General features: G+C 39.1%; 3 protein-coding genes across 3 annotated transcripts; 1 reads left to right on the plus strand and 2 right to left on the minus strand.

Annotated features, from left to right (window-relative positions):
- Window positions 1–70: 70 nt before the first annotated feature.
- Window positions 71–4,950, minus strand: LOC103432600 (gamma-tubulin complex component 4 homolog). Its single transcript, XM_029100420.2, has 16 exons — window positions 4,606–4,950; window positions 4,242–4,512; window positions 4,017–4,153; window positions 3,805–3,903; window positions 3,519–3,639; window positions 3,076–3,348; window positions 2,819–2,899; window positions 2,661–2,744; window positions 2,387–2,473; window positions 2,225–2,280; window positions 1,914–2,090; window positions 1,501–1,726; window positions 1,217–1,305; window positions 955–1,108; window positions 623–745; window positions 71–532 (listed from the first exon to the last, which is right to left on the minus strand). The coding sequence occupies exons 1-16, from the start codon at window positions 4,761–4,763 to the stop codon at window positions 464–466; spliced, it is 2,205 nt and encodes a 734-aa protein (XP_028956253.2). The 5' UTR covers window positions 4,764–4,950; the 3' UTR covers window positions 71–463.
- A 1,352-nt stretch (window positions 4,951–6,302) lies between these two features.
- LOC103408157 (uncharacterized protein C57A7.06-like) lies at window positions 6,303–11,330 on the minus strand. Its single transcript, XM_029100422.2, has 11 exons — window positions 10,849–11,330; window positions 10,430–10,553; window positions 9,777–10,246; window positions 9,138–9,359; window positions 8,658–8,999; window positions 8,145–8,516; window positions 7,974–8,054; window positions 7,783–7,866; window positions 7,312–7,695; window positions 6,990–7,121; window positions 6,303–6,774 (listed from the first exon to the last, which is right to left on the minus strand). The coding sequence occupies exons 1-11, from the start codon at window positions 11,164–11,166 to the stop codon at window positions 6,586–6,588; spliced, it is 2,718 nt and encodes a 905-aa protein (XP_028956255.2). The 5' UTR covers window positions 11,167–11,330; the 3' UTR covers window positions 6,303–6,585.
- A 1,109-nt stretch (window positions 11,331–12,439) lies between these two features.
- Window positions 12,440–14,545, plus strand: LOC103432602 (large ribosomal subunit protein eL13z-like). The gene is made up of 5 exons (XM_008370800.4): window positions 12,440–12,570; window positions 13,012–13,127; window positions 13,238–13,371; window positions 13,906–14,064; window positions 14,158–14,545. The coding sequence occupies exons 2-5, from the start codon at window positions 13,019–13,021 to the stop codon at window positions 14,377–14,379; spliced, it is 624 nt and encodes a 207-aa protein (XP_008369022.1). The 5' UTR covers window positions 12,440–12,570; window positions 13,012–13,018; the 3' UTR covers window positions 14,380–14,545.
- The last annotated feature ends 4,370 nt before the right edge of the window (window positions 14,546–18,915 follow it).

Consider the following 18,915-nt stretch of genomic DNA (forward strand, 5'->3'; position numbering starts at 1 on the left):
GCGTACAACGGAAGTTGGAGTCGATTTCTTAATTCCGTCTACGAAAGAAATTAGGAGAATATGCACAAACTGAACCGGTTACAAACTCGTTTACAACCCAATAAATTCATTCTCTTACAAGTTGGTCACGCATGAATATACAACGATTCTGAAGAATATAACTGTGAACTGGAAAACTGCATGCAACAACGTTGGACTGTTAGCGCCGAGATTCCAAGCCACATCAATCAAAATCACCAACCTAATTTCCATTTTCCATTAAGTCGAGAAGCAAACAACACAAAGAAACCAGACCTCCGACCTTACCAGAATCGTTAACTGACATGTTCATCGGTCTTTCACTCCTAAGTTAACAAGCATGGAGTTGAACAGAACACCCTACAACCCGGCCTCCCCCCAAAAAAATATTGAAACTGCAGAAACTAGCAGGAGGCACTTTTGAAGCAGTTGAGTAGAAACGATGCTACTGTTGATTCAAGACAGAAAGTGTAGGCCGCGGTCTGACAACATTCAGCACGCCTCTCGCTGTTGCCTGTGAGAAAGAGGAAGAATGAACTGTTAGGAAACTGCGGTGTGAAAATTGAAGAATCTAGGATGAGCGACGTGGTATGGGATTGATTACCTCAAAGAAGGAGTTGAAGTTGAGACGCATCAGAAACCGCCTCAGAAATGGGGCTCGCTGGCTCCCAACAAGCCTACTACTGCGCAAGATCGTGTATAGGGAGTTTGATTTCTTGTTAAATTCCTGAACAATGGATAAGAAGACGAATTGTATATAAGTCCACATATACATATAACGCTCAAAGCCGTGTCCTTGGTACACAATGAGTCTAGTGAAAGCAGAACTTGTAACCTAACCATCAATTTATGCAGGGTTAGTCAATTCCCAGGATAGTTGCAGTAATATGTGAAAATTATTCTTCACATTAATTTCAAGAGAATATTTTCGCAAACCTCTATAATGTGTTCCAATTCAGATGTATTTGCACTGCTTTCTTGGTTCTCAATGTTCCAGCAGAACTGAAGGCAAAGTTTCATTATGCTGTCCAGAATCCTCGATAAGGAGCCAATGTCCAAGAAAGATTGTGAAATTAAAGCTGATAAATACCTGTATGAAATATAAAAATTCCGTGAGCATATGCTTTAATATAAAATATGGACATAGTATGACTAGGGAAATCATACCAGGAATGACGAAATCATTTATTCGACTTACTCCTGATGGACGGCCACAAGTCCAGTAAAGTCGTGAGAGTCTTGGATATGCTCTTGCAAAACATTCCATTGGGATTCTATGACATCCACCTGAAAAACAGAAAATACTTTTAAGGTTCTGCACTGATTCTGTTCTATACTGCTTTGTTTTCTACTTCAGTTAACATGTAAGGCGAGAATAACAAGAGTGAAGAAAGTACGAAGCACTTTTCCTCTGCATGGTTTGTGTGCAACCAAACAATTATGAGTATCCGGAAGTGAAAGTTATATGGAATAAACCATAACCTGTATATAAAATTGAAGATTTCTAATCAAGAAAGCCATGTGCTCTCTAATACGCCACATTGGTCTAGATCGCTGCCTTCGCTGCTGAGATACTGAGCACTTTTCATGATCATTCCGATGTTTGGCAAAATCTGTGTGATCTTGTTGCATCACAGAGGCCCATGATTTCTCCAATTCCATTTGTGTACGCTTAAGCCTCAGTAGATATTGGAAGACCCTGCAGTACCTGGGATACATTCACTGTTAGCATGCATGCACATAAAAGAAGTTCAATAGTTCAGATAATAATCAAATATTTCAATGAAAAGAGAACTATTGTAAAGTTTTAAGGACTGTTCCCCAATGATATTGAAACTAAAAGAATACGGAAGAAATAATGGCATCCACAGGTAGCACTAGCAGTAGAGTCTTACTTAGAGAGCACATCCGGAGTAAAGAACAACTGTAGGGGCCAATCAACAGAGTATTCAAGAGCAATTCCATCCCAACCGTCAAGAGAGATTTCTGAGGAAGCACTTGGGCCTGAATTCCCGTCTGCCTTTGGTAAATCGCCTTGGGAGGATCTTACTGTCATTCCAAATGAAGGCATCCTAGCAGATACAGACAGTTAACTGACTAAATACCTTTTATGAAACCTCAAAGTGAAATGACTGGTAAAAAAAATGGCTATGCGATCAAAATTTATTTAATTCAGACGCTAGAACAATCAAATATGGAGTCTAACCTCAAGGATACTCTTGAGAAATACTTGTCTTCCTCACATATAGTCTTAATTGCAGCCTGCATTGGAAGTAGAGCCAAATAAGTTGATTCAAATGACTAGAATTCATTTGAAAATGAGCCATGTTAACGCAATTAATACCTCACAATTTCATAGTAATCTTACCAGCTGAAATGGGACCATAAGGTCAGCCTCCGCAGTTGACTGGCGAGGAGGTAAGCGCATCAACTGGCGACTCTCTTCAAGAAAGCACTGGCATAATGAATCATGTCTAATTAGGAAACACTCTAGGTGTTCACAAGAATTATCAGAAATAGCAATTTCCAGTTTCATTTATATGTTCAGGGAAGAAATACACCATCCCCCCTGCCAAAATAAAATTTGAACTATGTACTTAAAACATAGAAGTCAGCAATCTTTACATATATTCCATCCTTACCTGAAAGAAATCTCCTTTTGCTAAAAGAAAATAGTCTTTCAGTGCCTTCAGATGGCCATTTAAGTCAGCGCGTACAACCACAAGCTGCAGAAATTGAAGGAACACATTAAATTTTTTGTTCTACGACATGGTAGGACCAAAATTTTCACATTCAGCACCTGCCAAAGATGACTGGCAGCAATAGCCCTAATTGAATCAACAGCACATTCAAAAGATCTTTTGTGAAACTCAGATGATTCCTGCACATAATGAACAAATAAATTTACCCATAATTGAAATTTGTAGTAAGAGAGATATATCTTACATAAGGACACGAATATAAAGATTGTCAATTACATCTCATACACCCTATTTCACATAAGCGGTGACATGATAGAGTTAGCAAGCATACGAAATAAAGATACAAATAGAAAACCTTTAGTTCCAGAAGCATAGTTTCAATCTTATCAGCCTCAGACTGTGGAAGCAATTCTTCTCCAATCAATTCTTTATCTGCAAGAGGGTCTTTGAGGAAAGGAAATCGTCCTGAAAATCCTTGAATTTTCTGAGAGCCTTTAGCCACCTGTTGAGGATATACAATGTCCTGGAACCGAAAGGCATGGCTAGGATTGCGAAGAACCCTGATGGCTTTCCCAGAAAATAAAATTGATTCTGCAACACGCATATGGATATACTCGGGCAGCATATCCTACAAAGAGAAAAGGTAAGACAATGCAACATGTAAGTAACATAGTTCCACACTTCGGTTTCTCTTTGAGGCAGTACTAACAAAAATTGAAGTCCTTGCTAAAGGGGGAATAGGAATAAAACATCAGTCCCGCCATGCATGTATATTGTATAAATGCAGTAAAGCTATACCAGATAAATATGAAATCCCAAGTGCCAATCTGTTAAAGATGTATCTTCCGTTGACATCCGTGCCAACTTTTCAGATATGTCTGGATGTGATGAGCCATGCCCTACATCCTTATCTTCCTGCCTGAAAAGTGATACAACCGGCCATATAGACCATTTGAAGTTGTGTGTAACTCAAAAATGGAAGGAAATATTAGAAGGGAAGACAAAAAGCATTGTACATATTGTGGAAGTTCCACAAATACGGTCAAAGCTAAGTTTCTAACAAAGGAGTATATTCAGTCTCTACCTCCTAATGAAAAACTCGCCATGCTGATCTTGAAGAATCCCGTACACCACCCACGCTGCAAGCTGGTTGTACATGACCTGATGTGCATGCCAAAGAAGCCTACGCTACCAACACAGAGAAATAAACGCATCAATAATTGATCAGCTAACGATCCATTTTCCACTAAGACACAAAAAACAGTTACTGACAGTTATTCTCAAGGAGGCATATACCTTTGAATGCACGTCTGCAACTCGGGAACCCCACAATGGCATCTTTTGTGCAAAAGGTTAAGAAGCTGACCACCGCGAATGTCATCCCGCTCAATCTCCAGAACGAGCTCATACAACGGCGGCAAAAGCACAAAAAACTAACAAAACCCAATTGATCATAAGAAAACACAAACAAATATTGCCATCAACAAACAATGTAGCAGCATACAAATTAAAAAATTCAACCTTGTTGAGTCCTTGAGTGACGGTTGCCAGTATGGGGACGGAGTCCGCCAACAGTTTCTGCTCAATGTGGAGCACGGCGGACCGATAAACAGACAGTATCTCCACAATGCCATTGGCAATGGCCCTCCGGTAAACGCTAGGCTTTTCGGTATCGGACGCCGCAGGACTGGCATTTGCAGACCTAATCCAGCTCAAATTCCGGCACCTGACGGAGAAGCGGTCGAGCTCCCTGTAGTAAAACCCTAATGTGATGATCTTCTCTATGAGATCCCTGCAAAAAGTGAAGCAGAAAATGATGGGTGTGAAATTGGAATATGGGAAAGTTGGAGGGGTTTAGGTGAAATATATTTGGGGGTGTATGTACCTTTCGCTGGGTTGGATGAAAGAGATGTCGGAAGCGAGCTTGAAAGTCGGCGAGGAGGAAATCGGAGCGTCGATTCCGAGCGACTTGGAGTGCTCTCTGTCGTCGATTATCAGATCGCCGGTGTAGCCCAGCAGCGCGAGGAGCAACTCGTGCAGCATTGTTGCTTCTGCTTCCTCTGTGAATTCGAATTGAGCGATTGGTGGTTGGACTCGGACACTGGGCAGCGGGAAGATGGAGACGCATGAAACGGCGCCGTTCGCCGGCTGGTTTGGCGGGTTTGTGGGAACCGGCCGTATTTTACTTGATCGAAAAGACGAGGGAGGGCTTTTGGATTTTCAACCATTTTAAGCGGGTTTATTAGGATTTTAATTTTTACTTCTTTCCAAATTTGTTTTCTTTAAAATTAACTAGCAAAGATAACATTTTTTTTTTGTCAAACAATATATATTTTTTTGTCAAACGATAGAGTGTGTAATCTTTGTGAAGCTCAACACCTTTCTACCATTTTGGTAAAAGGCTCCTTGCACAAACGTTACACACTCTATGCGTTGAGAAAATATTTTTTATATTTTTAAATACGGGTTGGCAGTTAGAGAAGAGAGAGAAAGAGTTGAGAGCGTAATAAAGTGATTGCTATGAGGTTTAGAAAAAAACAATAAAAATTTGTTTGTACAAAAATACTTTAATTTTCTTGTTTTTTTTATCTAATATATTCTTTCATTTTTGTATTAAAGAGTATAGTAGTAACTTTATTAGTTTTTGGTTGACAAATAATATTTTATTAATATGTAGTTTATATATTTTTTATTAAATCGATTTACAAAGAGAGATTTGAACTTGGTAACGAAAACACACTTCCCTGACCAACCATTTACTTCAAATTTGAATTCAAGAAAAATAAATTAATGAAAACATGTAAAAACTAACCGATTGCTTATACGGAGAAAGATACAAGTGATGGATTTATTAAAAAAAAAAACTAACGAAAAGTTCATAAAAACTTTAGTTTTAATGAAAAATAACAAATAAACATATAGTGAATAATACCAATGAAAGGTATAAATGTGGTTTTTCATTAAAAGTGAACAGTACCAAAAGTATTTCGTTAAAACTCCCTTTATTTTTTCTTCTCGGGATTTGGATCCTCTCCGAGGCAACTGGTCGAGATCCTCCTGACCAGTGTTCGTGAACCGTTAGATTTTTATCCTACGGCTACGATCATTATAATTTTTATAAGGCCCCTTGTTTGTAACACTGATCACTGATCAGTCGACGCCTCCTCCGTGCCACGGTTCAGTCGACCATGTCCAGTTATTGGTAATGCCATCTGTCATTTTGCGCCTCATACGCCGGCTCTAATAATAGCTTGTCTAAAGACTAGATGCTGGTAATGCCGGGCACGCCTTAAAGTAAAGTGCTCCTCCCCCGTAGTCAATTATCGATGACCCTGTTCGGTCCACGAAGGATCCCCACTAGTTGTCTTGGAGAGGATCCAAATCCTTCTTCTTGTAGCGGCAGTCAAGTCACAAGGGCACCCCAACCCAACCCACAGGGGTAGCAAGCTACAACGACTAACGTGTTTTAACTTAAACAAGAACAACATACTGTTTACATCACAGGAGAAATGAAAAGAATAAAATAAAAACTAATAAAAATGACTTAAAAACTTTGAGTTTTAATGATAAGGACAAAATAAATGGTAAAATGAATAATAACAGAATTGACTTTTTAGTGTAAAAATATGGTTTTTCGTTAAAGTGAATAGTACCAAGAACTTTTCGTTAAAGTTCCCAAGAATAAAAGATACAAAAATTATGGCAACTAAATTTCAACCGGCACGTATAGCTTTAAGTTTCCCTGCTCAATCTGGCTTCTCTTCTCATTCTTTCATCTTCCACGACATAGAAAATTGATGACGCTTACGCCATGGAAAGAATGGAACTGGAAAAAAAAATGTACCCGAAAATAGTTTTGCATTATTCAACTCTTGAGCTTAGTCTTCACCTTTGTCACAATTTTGTCGCTGCCGCTTTTACTCTTATTACTCTTATTACTCTGATTCCTCTTTTTCTGTTTCTTTCCAATCTGTTTGTGATCCTCTACTTTTCCTTGAGGATTCATCTCCTCAAACTCGACCGGTCTTATAATCACACCAGGTCTCTTCATCACCTGCACACAATTGCATTTAAGGTAAGGAATGAGAATCGTCATAGCATCCAACAACGGGCTTAAGGAAACAAAAGACAGATGAAATGTGGCATTGCATAACTTCATCATTGGATGCAACCTCAAGGATATCCTTATGGAATAGTAAAAGATGTAAAAGAGTTACAATTCACTACAATAATTGTCGATCTCCAGAAGAACTGTAGCGAGGCACTTACTTCAGGCCGATTAAGAGCTCCAACCGCACTTGCAGGGTTGAATTCAGGACCCAGGGGCATGCGAATGCTCTGTTCAAAAACTTCTTTGGATGTGAAAGGGTAAGGTAATGTTTTTGTAAAAAGTTTCTCCGCCTGTCAAATTCAAATACAAACAACCAGTTAAGCACCAAAAACAAGCAGAATCGCAGACACTCAACCATTAACCATTGCTCTCTGTCTACTAATTCCTATTATTCAATGTTTCCTGTGAATTCAAACATTAATTTCTATGGGATATCACCAATATAATGAAAAGTGAATGCTGCTAGGAAAAACTCCGAACCTTTTTATCCAACTTTTCAGAGATAATAACACGTTTAAGATGTGCATCCTTCCTCTTTTTAAGGGTTTCTTCTCTCTTCTTCTTGGCATCTTCGTGTTCTTTTTGCATCCAAGAAGGTAAGCCTTTCTTTTTCTGTACATGAGTCCACTGACCCCAGCCAGGGAGTAAAGTAGGCTTTTCAGGTTCAGGATTTTCCTCATTCAGAACTTCCTGTTTCTCCTTCTCAAATTCATCCTCCACATAATCCGCCGCAAAGGCTTGACGAATTAGCTCAACTTGAGAAGGAAGGCTGTATTCATTTTTTGGATTTGAAGAAAGAATGCCATCTACCATCTGCCCCTCGCTATCTGCATCACTATCCTCATCCAAATCCTCCACAGGTTCCTGTAATAGGAACGTGTTTAAAGAGTTTAAGCAGGGCAATCAACCATAAATGTAGGATATCTAAATTTTATAAATGCAAAGTCATACTTGCAAATTTTGATTGCGCTCAACTGATTCCACGGGACGAGTAGACTTTTTACCATTTGCATCCGCACTATTGCTACTTTTTATCTGAATACATCACACAAATACTGGTAATTACCAAAAAGCCCCCAGGGGGGTGGTGGGGGAGGGGAGTTAGGGGGAAGTGCGCATATTCATCAATGAAAGACACTAACCTTTTTCCATGAGCCTGAAGCAAAAATAGAAACCTCATGTGTTGTCCTTGGACCTGGCTCTTGAACAATATCACTGAAGTTCTGTTGTAAACAACACAACATAGCAGATTTCATGCTCATGGATGAAAAGAGGGGTGTTCAAGGACAGGCAAAATTAAGAAGCCTCATTACCTTGAAAAGAGAATCTTTATGATTTTGAGAATCTTCATGAAGTAACGCAGAACTAATGTTGACATCCTTGTGAAAATCACTACTTCTGTCATTCTCGACATCAACATTTTCTTCAGGCTCCAAGTCATCTTCACTATCACTGTTAGCATAATAATTATCTGTTCTCATTTTATTGTCTGTTTTGGTCTTATTACTTGATTCTGGAGCCTTCTTTTTAGATCCATTGAAGACCATTCTACCACTTGGAGGGCCCACATTCAGATTATCTGCCCCACTTGAATCCTCCAACGGGTTTGACCATGATTCGTACTCTTCAAGAGCAAGTTTAGCTTCTTCAGCAGCTGCCTCATTCCTTTTTTTCAATCCACGCACCTATGTCAAAACAAACCAGGAAGATATTTTAATTTACACACATAAAAGCATCCAACTAACAGGCCTTTGTTCTGTGGTAGTTGTAAATTGCTACTAGATTTTTTAATATTCTGAAACTAGTAAGAAAATCCAAAGCTTTACCATGAAAGGTAATGAAAGCACTCCTGAGTTAGGCACTTCATCTTCATCATCATCTTTTAGCACATTACGTGTCTTCTCCTTTGCTTTTTCTAACAACTTCGCTGCCCTAGCATGGCCTGAACCAGGTGAATATACTTCTATATCATCCTCATCACTACTGTCATCACTGCTGCTGCTGCTGCTACCATCTTTCATTGAATTCATTTTTCTTGTCAGCTGAGCATGCAGGTGCTGCTGTTCAGCTATAGCAGCCCGAGTACCTTCATCTTGGACATCTATACCACGCTCTTTGATGCGCTTTGTCCACTTGGAGGTACCTTTATGCCTCAGAGTCATTCTTTCCTGGAACAAGTTGAAAAGGGCCAAAAAGTTAACACATGCCTTGTTGCTTCAATAATCAAACATGTTTCTTGAGGAAGTAATTCATTAAAGACACAATACAAATAATCTACCACCTATACATGGGGAAAAAGCAACCACCTTTGCTCGTTCATACTCTTGCTTCATTGCAAGTTCTTTACTAGCGTCTGGATCCATTTGACCTTGTGCAGATGTTGCTTTCAATCTATCCTTCTTTAACAAACGATGATAAGTTTTGGATTTGATCTTTTTTATGTGCTTTGACTTCATTTCATGACGGAAGAGAAGGCTGCGCATTTTGGCCATTCGATTATGGCGGTCTCTTTCATCTTCAGCAGATACCTGCCAAGCAAACAAGAACAAGACACGTTCAAGGAATTTATATTTAGGTTGGTGCAAGCAGAGACTAGTTCATTTTCAATAGAGATCGTAAAAGACCAAAAAGTAAAAAATAGTCACATAAACATGAGAAATTATGGACAACCATACAGAGGATACAAAAAGCTGAAAAGTAAATTAACACCAATCGTAGTTATAATCTAGGACGAACAAGGTGCCACTTCGTTACCGATCAAGTTAACATGAAGGTTTTATCAACTATCACAATCTCATTTAAATCATCTCATAGAGCTTTAGTGTCAAGTCAACAGTTGCCAGATGAATTAGCAACTGTGAAAACAATAGGTGACACTAAGTTTCCAAAAATTATCTTATAAAACAATAAATTCAATCAAGCGTACTCGCCTGTGAGATACATACCTTATTTAATTCAAGAAGCCTTGAACCGTCCTTTAGGTGAGCATCTTTAACCTGCTCATCATAAACTAATGAAGCAATTTTCTTCTCAAATTCGGTTCTAGGTTTGAAATCAGATGCCCTTGAAGATCGTAAATCCATATCATCATCAAAATATATGGTAGGCGCCTCCCTGTTCCTCTTAATGATTGGTTCCCACTTTCGCAGTTCTTCCTTTGATTTTTCATGTGCTGCCATCCTCTCCAATTTCTCTTGGTCTGCTTTTGGAAGCGGAGCTGGAGTAGGAACGGATTTCTTTTCAAGATGATGTATTCTCTTTCTCAGTTTGCTATAACCAGATTTTCCGTGGAGAGGATTCAGAAGGTCTTCAATACTAACGGGCCCTTCACCATCCAAAGTATCACGAGTAGGGTTATACTCAGACTCGGGATATGCCTCTGATACAACAACATTGGTATTCCTCTTCCTCTTCCCTGACAAAGACATTATATTCACAGGCAGTCAAGTCACTAACAAATATCCTCAAGTCATGGGTAGTTAACTCTGAATGCATAATCGAAGATTTTAAACAAATCCCGTCTTCGAAATTGCATCCATTTAGTTATAAACCATAAACACAATGTAAATTTGGCTGTAAAGTATAAGCATTGTCTTACCTTCAAAAGCCAGAATTCGTGTGATTCCTTGCCTTCCATCATCATCATCATCATCATCTTCACCCCCACCCTCTCCAGCGTCCCCCATGTCATTGTCATCATCATCAGATGACACATTTTCATCCTACAATGAATACAGACAGTATCAATGACAGAAATTCGAGAAAACCGAGCTCAAATTCTTGTTATTATACAACGCAAGACCAAGCTCTGCAAAGTAAGATACATCCTCGTCTTCGAAGAACACATTTTCATCCTGTCGTAAAATTATAAATACAGATAGTATTGATAACAGAAATTCAAGAGAAAATAGCACAAATTCATGGTACTATGCAAATCAAGAACAATCACTACAAAGCAAAATATTACAAAAACACACAAATACACGAATGAGACATTGTAATCCAATAGTAGCGAACCTCAAATTCTTCAGGAAGCTGGTACTCGAGGTTCTCGACCGGGTCGAACCGGCGGTTCTTCCTTTTCTCCTCCTCCGGTAGCTCCTCTTCGTACTCGTAAAAGTCCCGGCCATAAACCTCCGCCTCATCGGAATCAATCTCTTCATCTTCGATAGGGTTTAAGCGTTCGACCTCCTTTCGGAGAACGTTGGGCAAACGAGGGCCTTTTCTATCTCTTGCATCGGCGCCTTTCTGCTTCTTGCCGCCGGGCTTGCCTCTCTTTCCCTTTGCCTTGTCTCCGCCGCCACCGTCCCTGGATTTTCGCTTCGTCTGCGCCATGTCGTCGGTGTGAAGAAAGGAAGGCGCGGTTTCGGGCGGCGAATTTGCAGCCTATTTGTGCAGTGACGGTGAGCAGTGAGGACTCGGCAAACCTATTACTTGGGAACAGACCTCCGATAAATTTAAAAATAAAAAATAAAAGTAAAAGAAGAAAATGAAAATTTGACCCGTGGTCCTTGACCACTAAACTCTATCTCATTAAGAGCAAGTCCACCTTAAAGATTTTGTGCCATCATCCAGTGTATTTATTCACTCAAATAAACAGTAATAGACTCCTGCGTAATACGCCAAAGCATTTTCACCCCTAACAAAAAATAGCCTAGTCTATTTTATTAAAATATTATTATTATTTATTATAAAATAATAATTTTATTTTTAATTTCTGAATTTATAAAAAATAAAATAATAATAATAATATCTAAATTTATTAAAAAATTTCTGTATTTTTTAAAAGTGAAATTCTTAATTTTTTGGGGTAAAAAACATGCACCGTTGATCTGTGATCGAACGGTCCAATTTAAAAGTAAAATTTAATTTTTTTTTACCGTTGGAAATCCAACGGTCTAGAATAACTAGCTGTTGGAAATCCGACGGCTATGAGCATGCCACGTCACTAATGGGGCTCTGGAGCACAAGTGGGCTAACAGCCCTCTGCAACCTTGTCGCCTACTCGCGGCCACGCGCGATTGTCGTGCACGCGCCAGCCAAATAGGTCGGCTTCTTGCTCAGTCAAATTTGGGCTAGCCTAGAGACCAGCTTGGGCTGCGTCCTAGGCAAAAGGGTCGGCTGGAGTGGATTGACAGGCTCCCAGCCTGATTTTTGTACTTTGTGCTGGGCAAATTCCACTCCGGTGGACTTGCTCTAAGTGGCGTCGGCTGTATAAATTTTAGAACATCATTGTGTTCAGTTTTGCGCTAAGTCCTCCTTAACTCTAATGTTTTGCGCCAAGTCTCTAGAATCAACAAAAATAATTAAAGTATTAAACATCGTGTGTGTATAAAGTTGAAAGAGAGTGTGTATTTCATTTTCCAGGCGCTAGGCTCCAGCACACTGTCCGATTAGCTCTAATGTCTTTTAGAACCTTGAATTAAACATCGTGTGTGTATAAAGTTGAAAGAGTGTGTATTTCATTTTCCATCACTTGAATTGCATTTCACAATGTGAGCACTTGAAAATTTCACTGTACAGCAAAAACAAACGCAGTATATGTTTTGGACCATCTTTGTGTATTGGGCCTTCATGGGCCTTAATCAACTGCAATTTAAACTGTCATGAGAATCGAAGCCTGGCCCATGACCCGAAAAGACTCATTGCCATCTTTATAAAATCCAAAAACCCTAGCACACCAGTCCTTCTTACTGCCGCGTGAGAGCGAGAAAGAAGAACATCCGGCGATTTCATCAGGTTCTCCCTCTACTTTCTCTTTCCCTATCTATCTTTCTGTAGAAATCTATCACTATTTCTGTCTCGATTCAGTGTTATTTTCGTTTCGATGTGTTTTTGGGTCTCCATACGAAGATCCAGGTGTTTTAATTTGCAAATATTTAGGGTTTATTGTTTCTGCAATCTTGTGTATTTTCCTTAATTTTGGTTTTGTATCGGTTAGGTCACTGAGTTCTTATCAATATATTGATTGAACTGGAAAACAATTTTATGTTGGAATCTGCTTCTGCTGGAAAATGTATTACATTTTCTGAAAGTTTTGTTTTTTTTTTTTTTTTTAATATTCTGAGCTTTTTGCGTAAATTGTGCATTTGGATTTCTTGGTGAAGTTGAAAAATGAAAATTACGTATTCTGTTCCCATGGATGTTGTTTCTGAATTATGCGATTCGATTGCGTTATAGGTAAGCCATGGTGAAGCACAACAACGTTATCCCGAGCTCTCACTTCAGGAAGCATTGGCAGAACTATGTCAAGACCTGGTTCAACCAACCTGCTAGGAAGACCCGCAGAAGAACTGGTGAGAGGCAGTATATTTGTGTCAAGTATGACACGAAAGTCGAGTCTGCTGAACTTTGTGAACTGTAATTTGTTGTATGACTGACTTTGAGTGTTCTAAAATTTCATCAGCCCGACAGAAGAAGGCTGTGAAGATCTTCCCCCGTCCAACCACTGGTCCGCTCCGTCCCATTGTTCATGGACAGACATTGAAGTATAACATGAAAGTGAGGGCTGGCAGGGGCTTTACTCTAGAGGAGTTGAAGGTCAGTCGGTTGATTTTACGACAATGCTATAACTTTGTGGAACTAGTGTTATTTCTTATGGGTAGCTGATATATTGCTTATAATATGCCTGTGTTGATTTTGGTATGCATGTCTTAACGTGAACTGCTTCATTTCGTTCTTTTGTTTTTTCCCCGTGTCAATTATGAAAACCAGAAGTTTAAACATATCTGGCGTGTATTACATTAGGGGAATGATTTTCTTTGGTTTATTCAATCCAATGGCTAGAAATTGATAGGCGAGCTTAGGAGAAGGTGTATGGAGATCACTTCCCTTACATTAGTTTTTTTTTTTTCAAGTTAAATACAAAAGGTATTATTTGAGTATATGAATTACATATTGTTCCTTTTTAAACATTTCAGTTCCATTGGATTATTCAAGAATGCATGCTATAAATATGGTCTAAAAATAGGCATTCGCAAGTTAACTTTATGTTGGTTTATTTTGCTTAAGATTTCAACGAATGCATTTTTATATGATGGTTTTAACAATTTGTTTACCTTTCTTGCTTATCAGTCTGCTGGGATTCCAAAGAAACTTGCACCAACCATTGGAATTTCAGTTGATCATCGCAGGAAGAACCGTTCTCTTGAGGGACTTCAAGCTAATGTGCAGCGCCTGAAGACATACAAGGCCAAATTAGTGGTCTTCCCAAGACGCGCTAAGCAGTTCAAGGTGATGTTAAGTGGTTGATGTAGATTAATTGAAAGCTGTTTTTCTGTGTACATGGTATCTTATCTACATGTGTGTATTTGTTTTTTGTTACAGGCCGGCGATTCTCCTGCAGAGGAGCTTGCCAATGCCACCCAGCTCCACGCCCCCTACCTTCCAATTGCACGCGAGAAGCCTACAGTTGAGCTTGTGAAGGTTACTGATGAGTTGAAGTCGTTCAAGGCATATGACAAACTCCGTGTGGAGAGGATGAACAAACGCCATGTTGGTGCCAGGCTTAAGAAGGCAGCTGAGGCCGAAAAGGAAGAAAAGAAATAGAGAACCTTTACCCTTTAACGAGCCACTAGAATCGTCACCTGTTCTCGAAGGAGTTTTGTTTTGGTTGATTACCTGTTTTCTGAACTTTTTACTTGGATCCATTAATGTTAGATTTTGTAATGTCACTTGAGTTGGTGGAATTTAAAGAGTTTATGCTTTGTGTTTATGTGCTCGGTTCTTATTGTCGGATTTGGCCTTCTGATTGCACTTGTTTTGGATTTTTGATATCTTGAATGCATTAGTCTGAATATGTACTGAATATATATCGTTTTAATGCATTTTAAGTGATTTTTGGATGGAGAATGACTTATACCGAACAAGTTTAGGTGTTTTCGGCGTTCGGTTTGAATAATGTCACGCGTAAAAATATTTAAATATGACATTATATAACTCACGTTTTCAAAACGATTCTGGGAATTTTTGCATGATTCATTACAAGCTAAATGACTCGCCCTCACATGTTTTTTAACAATATTAGTTTAGGAGAGAAGATTTTTTTACTCATAAAATATAATTGGGGGGCCGTTATTAGTATATCTTATTTTTTCTTATTTTTCAACTTTAAAATTAATAGAAAATAGTTTCGTGATCTAATAAATTGTAAAATTATATCAAAACATTTTCTTAGTTCCCACGCAAAAAAAAATTCTAAAACTAAAAATTTTATTTTATTTTTTTCACAAAAAGTGTGAGTTATAAGTTATGACCCATGTTTTGATAACGATTTTAGTAATTTTTATAAGATTCATCATAACAATTTTAAAATTAGTAGTCCATTGGGAATTTGTTTATTTCAGAGAATAGAGGAGAGCTTTGGTGGTTGGTTGATTGATATGGCGAAAAAAAATAAAAAAGGACAGCTTTGAGTTGCTTTTGGTGTTGGTGTGGAGCGTATGGAAGGCTCGTAACGAATTTATTTGGAAAGGTGTGGATGTTTCCCCAGTGGATGTGCAACTTAAAGCCCAATCTTGGTTGACGGAGTTTAAGAAATGGAATGAGGTTCAATCACCTCCACCAACGGTTCGTGTTCACAAGTGGAAACTTCCGGAGTTTGGATGGATAAAGTGTAACTTTGATGCGGCTTGGGAGGAGAATGGTTTGTATGGGGGTATAGGAATTGTGGTTCGAAACGCCACAGGAGGTTTTATAGCTGCAATGGCTTCGCGGGAGACTGGTATCACTTCGGCTCTGCATGCAGAGGCAGTTGCTGCACGCAGTGCAGCGTTGTTTGCTCGGCATTGGCGTGAACAACTGGTGCAGGTGGAAGGCGATGCTTTAATGGTGGTTTCCGCTATACAGAGTGCGGGAACAGCTTTCTTGGGTCACTTTGGTCATCTGTTTGCTGATACCAGGCGCATCTTGCAAGAATTCAAGCAATGGAAGATTTCTTTCAACCCAAGGGAGACGAATAAAGTGGCTCATCGGCTAGCAAGGTGGAGTCTAACGGTTAATCATCATATTTCTTGGTTTGAAGAACCCCCTGATATTATATCTGATTTATTATTGGAGGATAGTCTTTCTTGTTAATTTGGTGCGGGACACTCTTTTTTCCTTCGATCGGGTTGAAAGCCCTGGCATGGTTTTTATTGAGGCCCATTGTTAGCACCCTATCCTTGAATTGTACGTTTTATCTTCATTTCAATGAATATCGTACTTGCTTCAAAAAAAAAAAATGGAGTCATTCTCGTTCATGTTTCCTCAAATTAGTTTAGAACGTTCCAAAGATTTCGACACATAAAAATATATTTGGGGGGCCCTCTATTCGTTTATATTATTTCTCATAAAATATATTTGGGGATTAGTTTATATAATTATTTCTACTTTTCAACTTAAAAAATTAATAAAAATAGTTTTGCGGTCTAACAAATTGTAGAATCACATCCAAAGGTCTTACAACATTTTCGATAGTCTCACGAAAAGTATTTCCTAAAAATAATTTTTTTTTATTTTTCACAGAAACTGTGAGCTATAACCCACATTTTAAAAGTGATTTTGGGAATTTTACAAGATTCATTATAGCCAAAATTCGAGTCATTCTCGTCGCACCACATGTTTCGTGAAATTGTTCAAGAAATTTTAAAAATTTTAGACAAATAAAAATTTATTTGGTGGATGCTCTGTTTGTTTATTTTATTTTTCTACTTTTCAAATTTAAAAATTAGTAGAAATTAGATTTAGGATCTCATAAATTGAAGAATCATGGCAAAAAGTCTTGCAACATTTTCCTTAGCTCCATAAAAGTATTTCCCAAGACTAAAAATTTCAATATTTTCACAAAAATCGTGAGTTATAACCCACATTTTAAAAGTGATTTTGGAAATTTTTACAACATTCATTATAAGCCAAAATTCTAGTCACTGTTGTCGCATCGCATGTTTCTTGAAATTAGTTTAGGACATTCCTAAGATTTTCGACACATAAAAATATATTTGGTGGACCCTCTATTATTATTCTTTTATTTTTCAACTTTAAAAACCAACAAAATTAGTTTCCAGACCGCAACATTTTCCTTAGCTCCCATGCAAAAATTTCTTAAAATTAAAAGTTTCAATTTTTCCCCCCTCATGTTTTCAAATAGATTTTGTAATTTTTACAAAGTTCATTATAAGACAAAATTTTAGTCATTACCATCGCACGACATGTTTGTTGATATTACTTTAGGACATTTTGGTTTCAACACTTTAAAAATTAAAAATATATTTGGGGAGCACTTTATTTTTTTTCCGAAAGATAGGAATTTTATTGAACTTAAATACGAATTGTTCCATGTGCGTCTTCTACTAAAATATTAAAAAGAAATTCTGGTTCTAACTCATCCCAGCCAAATCTTCCGCCATGCTTAACAACGTACACCACTATCGAAAGGGCTGCACGATTACAATGACGAGGGGTAAGGCGGTAACTCACCAACAAAAATAAGCTTCCCATTCTCCAAATATCTTGGAGGTAAATCTCAAGAGTCGCATCAATTGCAATCTCTTTATTGATCATCTGAATCAATCCCTTGGAATCCAATTCAACCACCAACCTAGAACTATCCCCCATATTTCTCCCCACAATCGCCTCTAATCCCTATCGGACTGCCTCCGTCTTCGCCATAATTGCATCCCCAAACCGTCCCCCTCCTTCCCCTCCCACAAGCTTTGGAAGTCCTGCAAAATCCCGAAGCACCCACCCAACCCCTCATTCCTTCGTATCTTCCCTCCATGCCGCATCATAGTTCAATTTCAGCTCTCCAAATGCCGATTTTTGCCAGCACCTCACTCCCTCCCCAATCCCCGTCCCCATCTGTTGCCTATCCCCAATTCCCGTGCCGTCCTAAGTCCCCACCCCTGACGTCCTAGCCCCTCTGTATTCCCCTCCCTCCCCCACCGTGTCCCCCAAAGTATCCCTAAATTCTACCAATTGCCGCTGCCATAACTCAACAACCACAAGTGGTAAAATCTATACCCCTTTGACGATCACCTCATTCCTACATTTTCAAATACGCCAAAATCCAAACACCACCTGCTGCAACATCACCTCAGCATCCACCTCCTTCTCCAAACGTTGCATAATCCACTGCCATCCGTCTATGAACTCATTGACCCCATCACCATCATATTAATTTGTAATGACATCCCAAACCAAAATGCACGACTAAAATCACAAGCAAAGAAAATACGAGTCTCTGTTTCGTCACCCGCTCCGCACAAATCACATTTATTCACCACATTAATCCGTCGACACTCCAAGTTGTGCCTAACTGCCAAAGCCTTTCTACAAGCCTTCCAAATAAAGAAATGGAGTTTATTTCGCATTGTAAGAGACCAAATCCTCTTCTAAATCCCTCCCAGTGTACCGGAAGAGCTCGACATCCCACTTCCTTTTCTTCCAAGCTCACCATTCTTCATCATATCCATCACAACGTAATATCCCAACCTTACCGAATACAACCCATTCTTTGTATAATGCCAAATTTGTTTGTCCTCACACCCAAGTCTACTAATCAGTATAGTTCGAATCAAATCCAAATCATCCGGAGACACCAATGCCGCAACCTCCTCCAATGTCACATCCCAGTCCTGGCTCCACCGTAGCACGATATTGTCCGCTTTTTGGCCCCTCCACGCCCTCATGATTTTGTTTCTGAGAACTCACACGAGAACTTCCTAGTAGGTCACCCATTTTGAGAATGCTCTCACCCGAACTCGCTTAACTTCGGAGTTCTGATGTAACCCGAAGCCAATGAGTTCCCAAAAGACCTCGTGTTATATGAAGGTGGGCAGACACATATAAGGCACATCACCCCTTCTCCGTTAGTCAATGTGGAAGGTTACATCCAATCTCCACCCCTGCCTATCCGCCCTAATCAACTCGGACACCTTAAGATCTAGAGCCCAAGGATCCGCCACCCTAACCAACTCCTCATTCCCCACCCTCCACCGTAGACCTTGGTCCAAAATTTGTCTCCCCCACAAAATACCTTTTCACCCCTAGGATAACTTATTTTGCCTACCCGCCTCCAAAAAAGATGTGTTGGGAAAGTATTTATCC

This window comes from Malus domestica, chromosome 03 (genome assembly GCF_042453785.1).
Source record: "Malus domestica chromosome 03, GDT2T_hap1".
Lineage (NCBI taxonomy): Eukaryota > Viridiplantae > Streptophyta > Magnoliopsida > Rosales > Rosaceae > Malus > Malus domestica.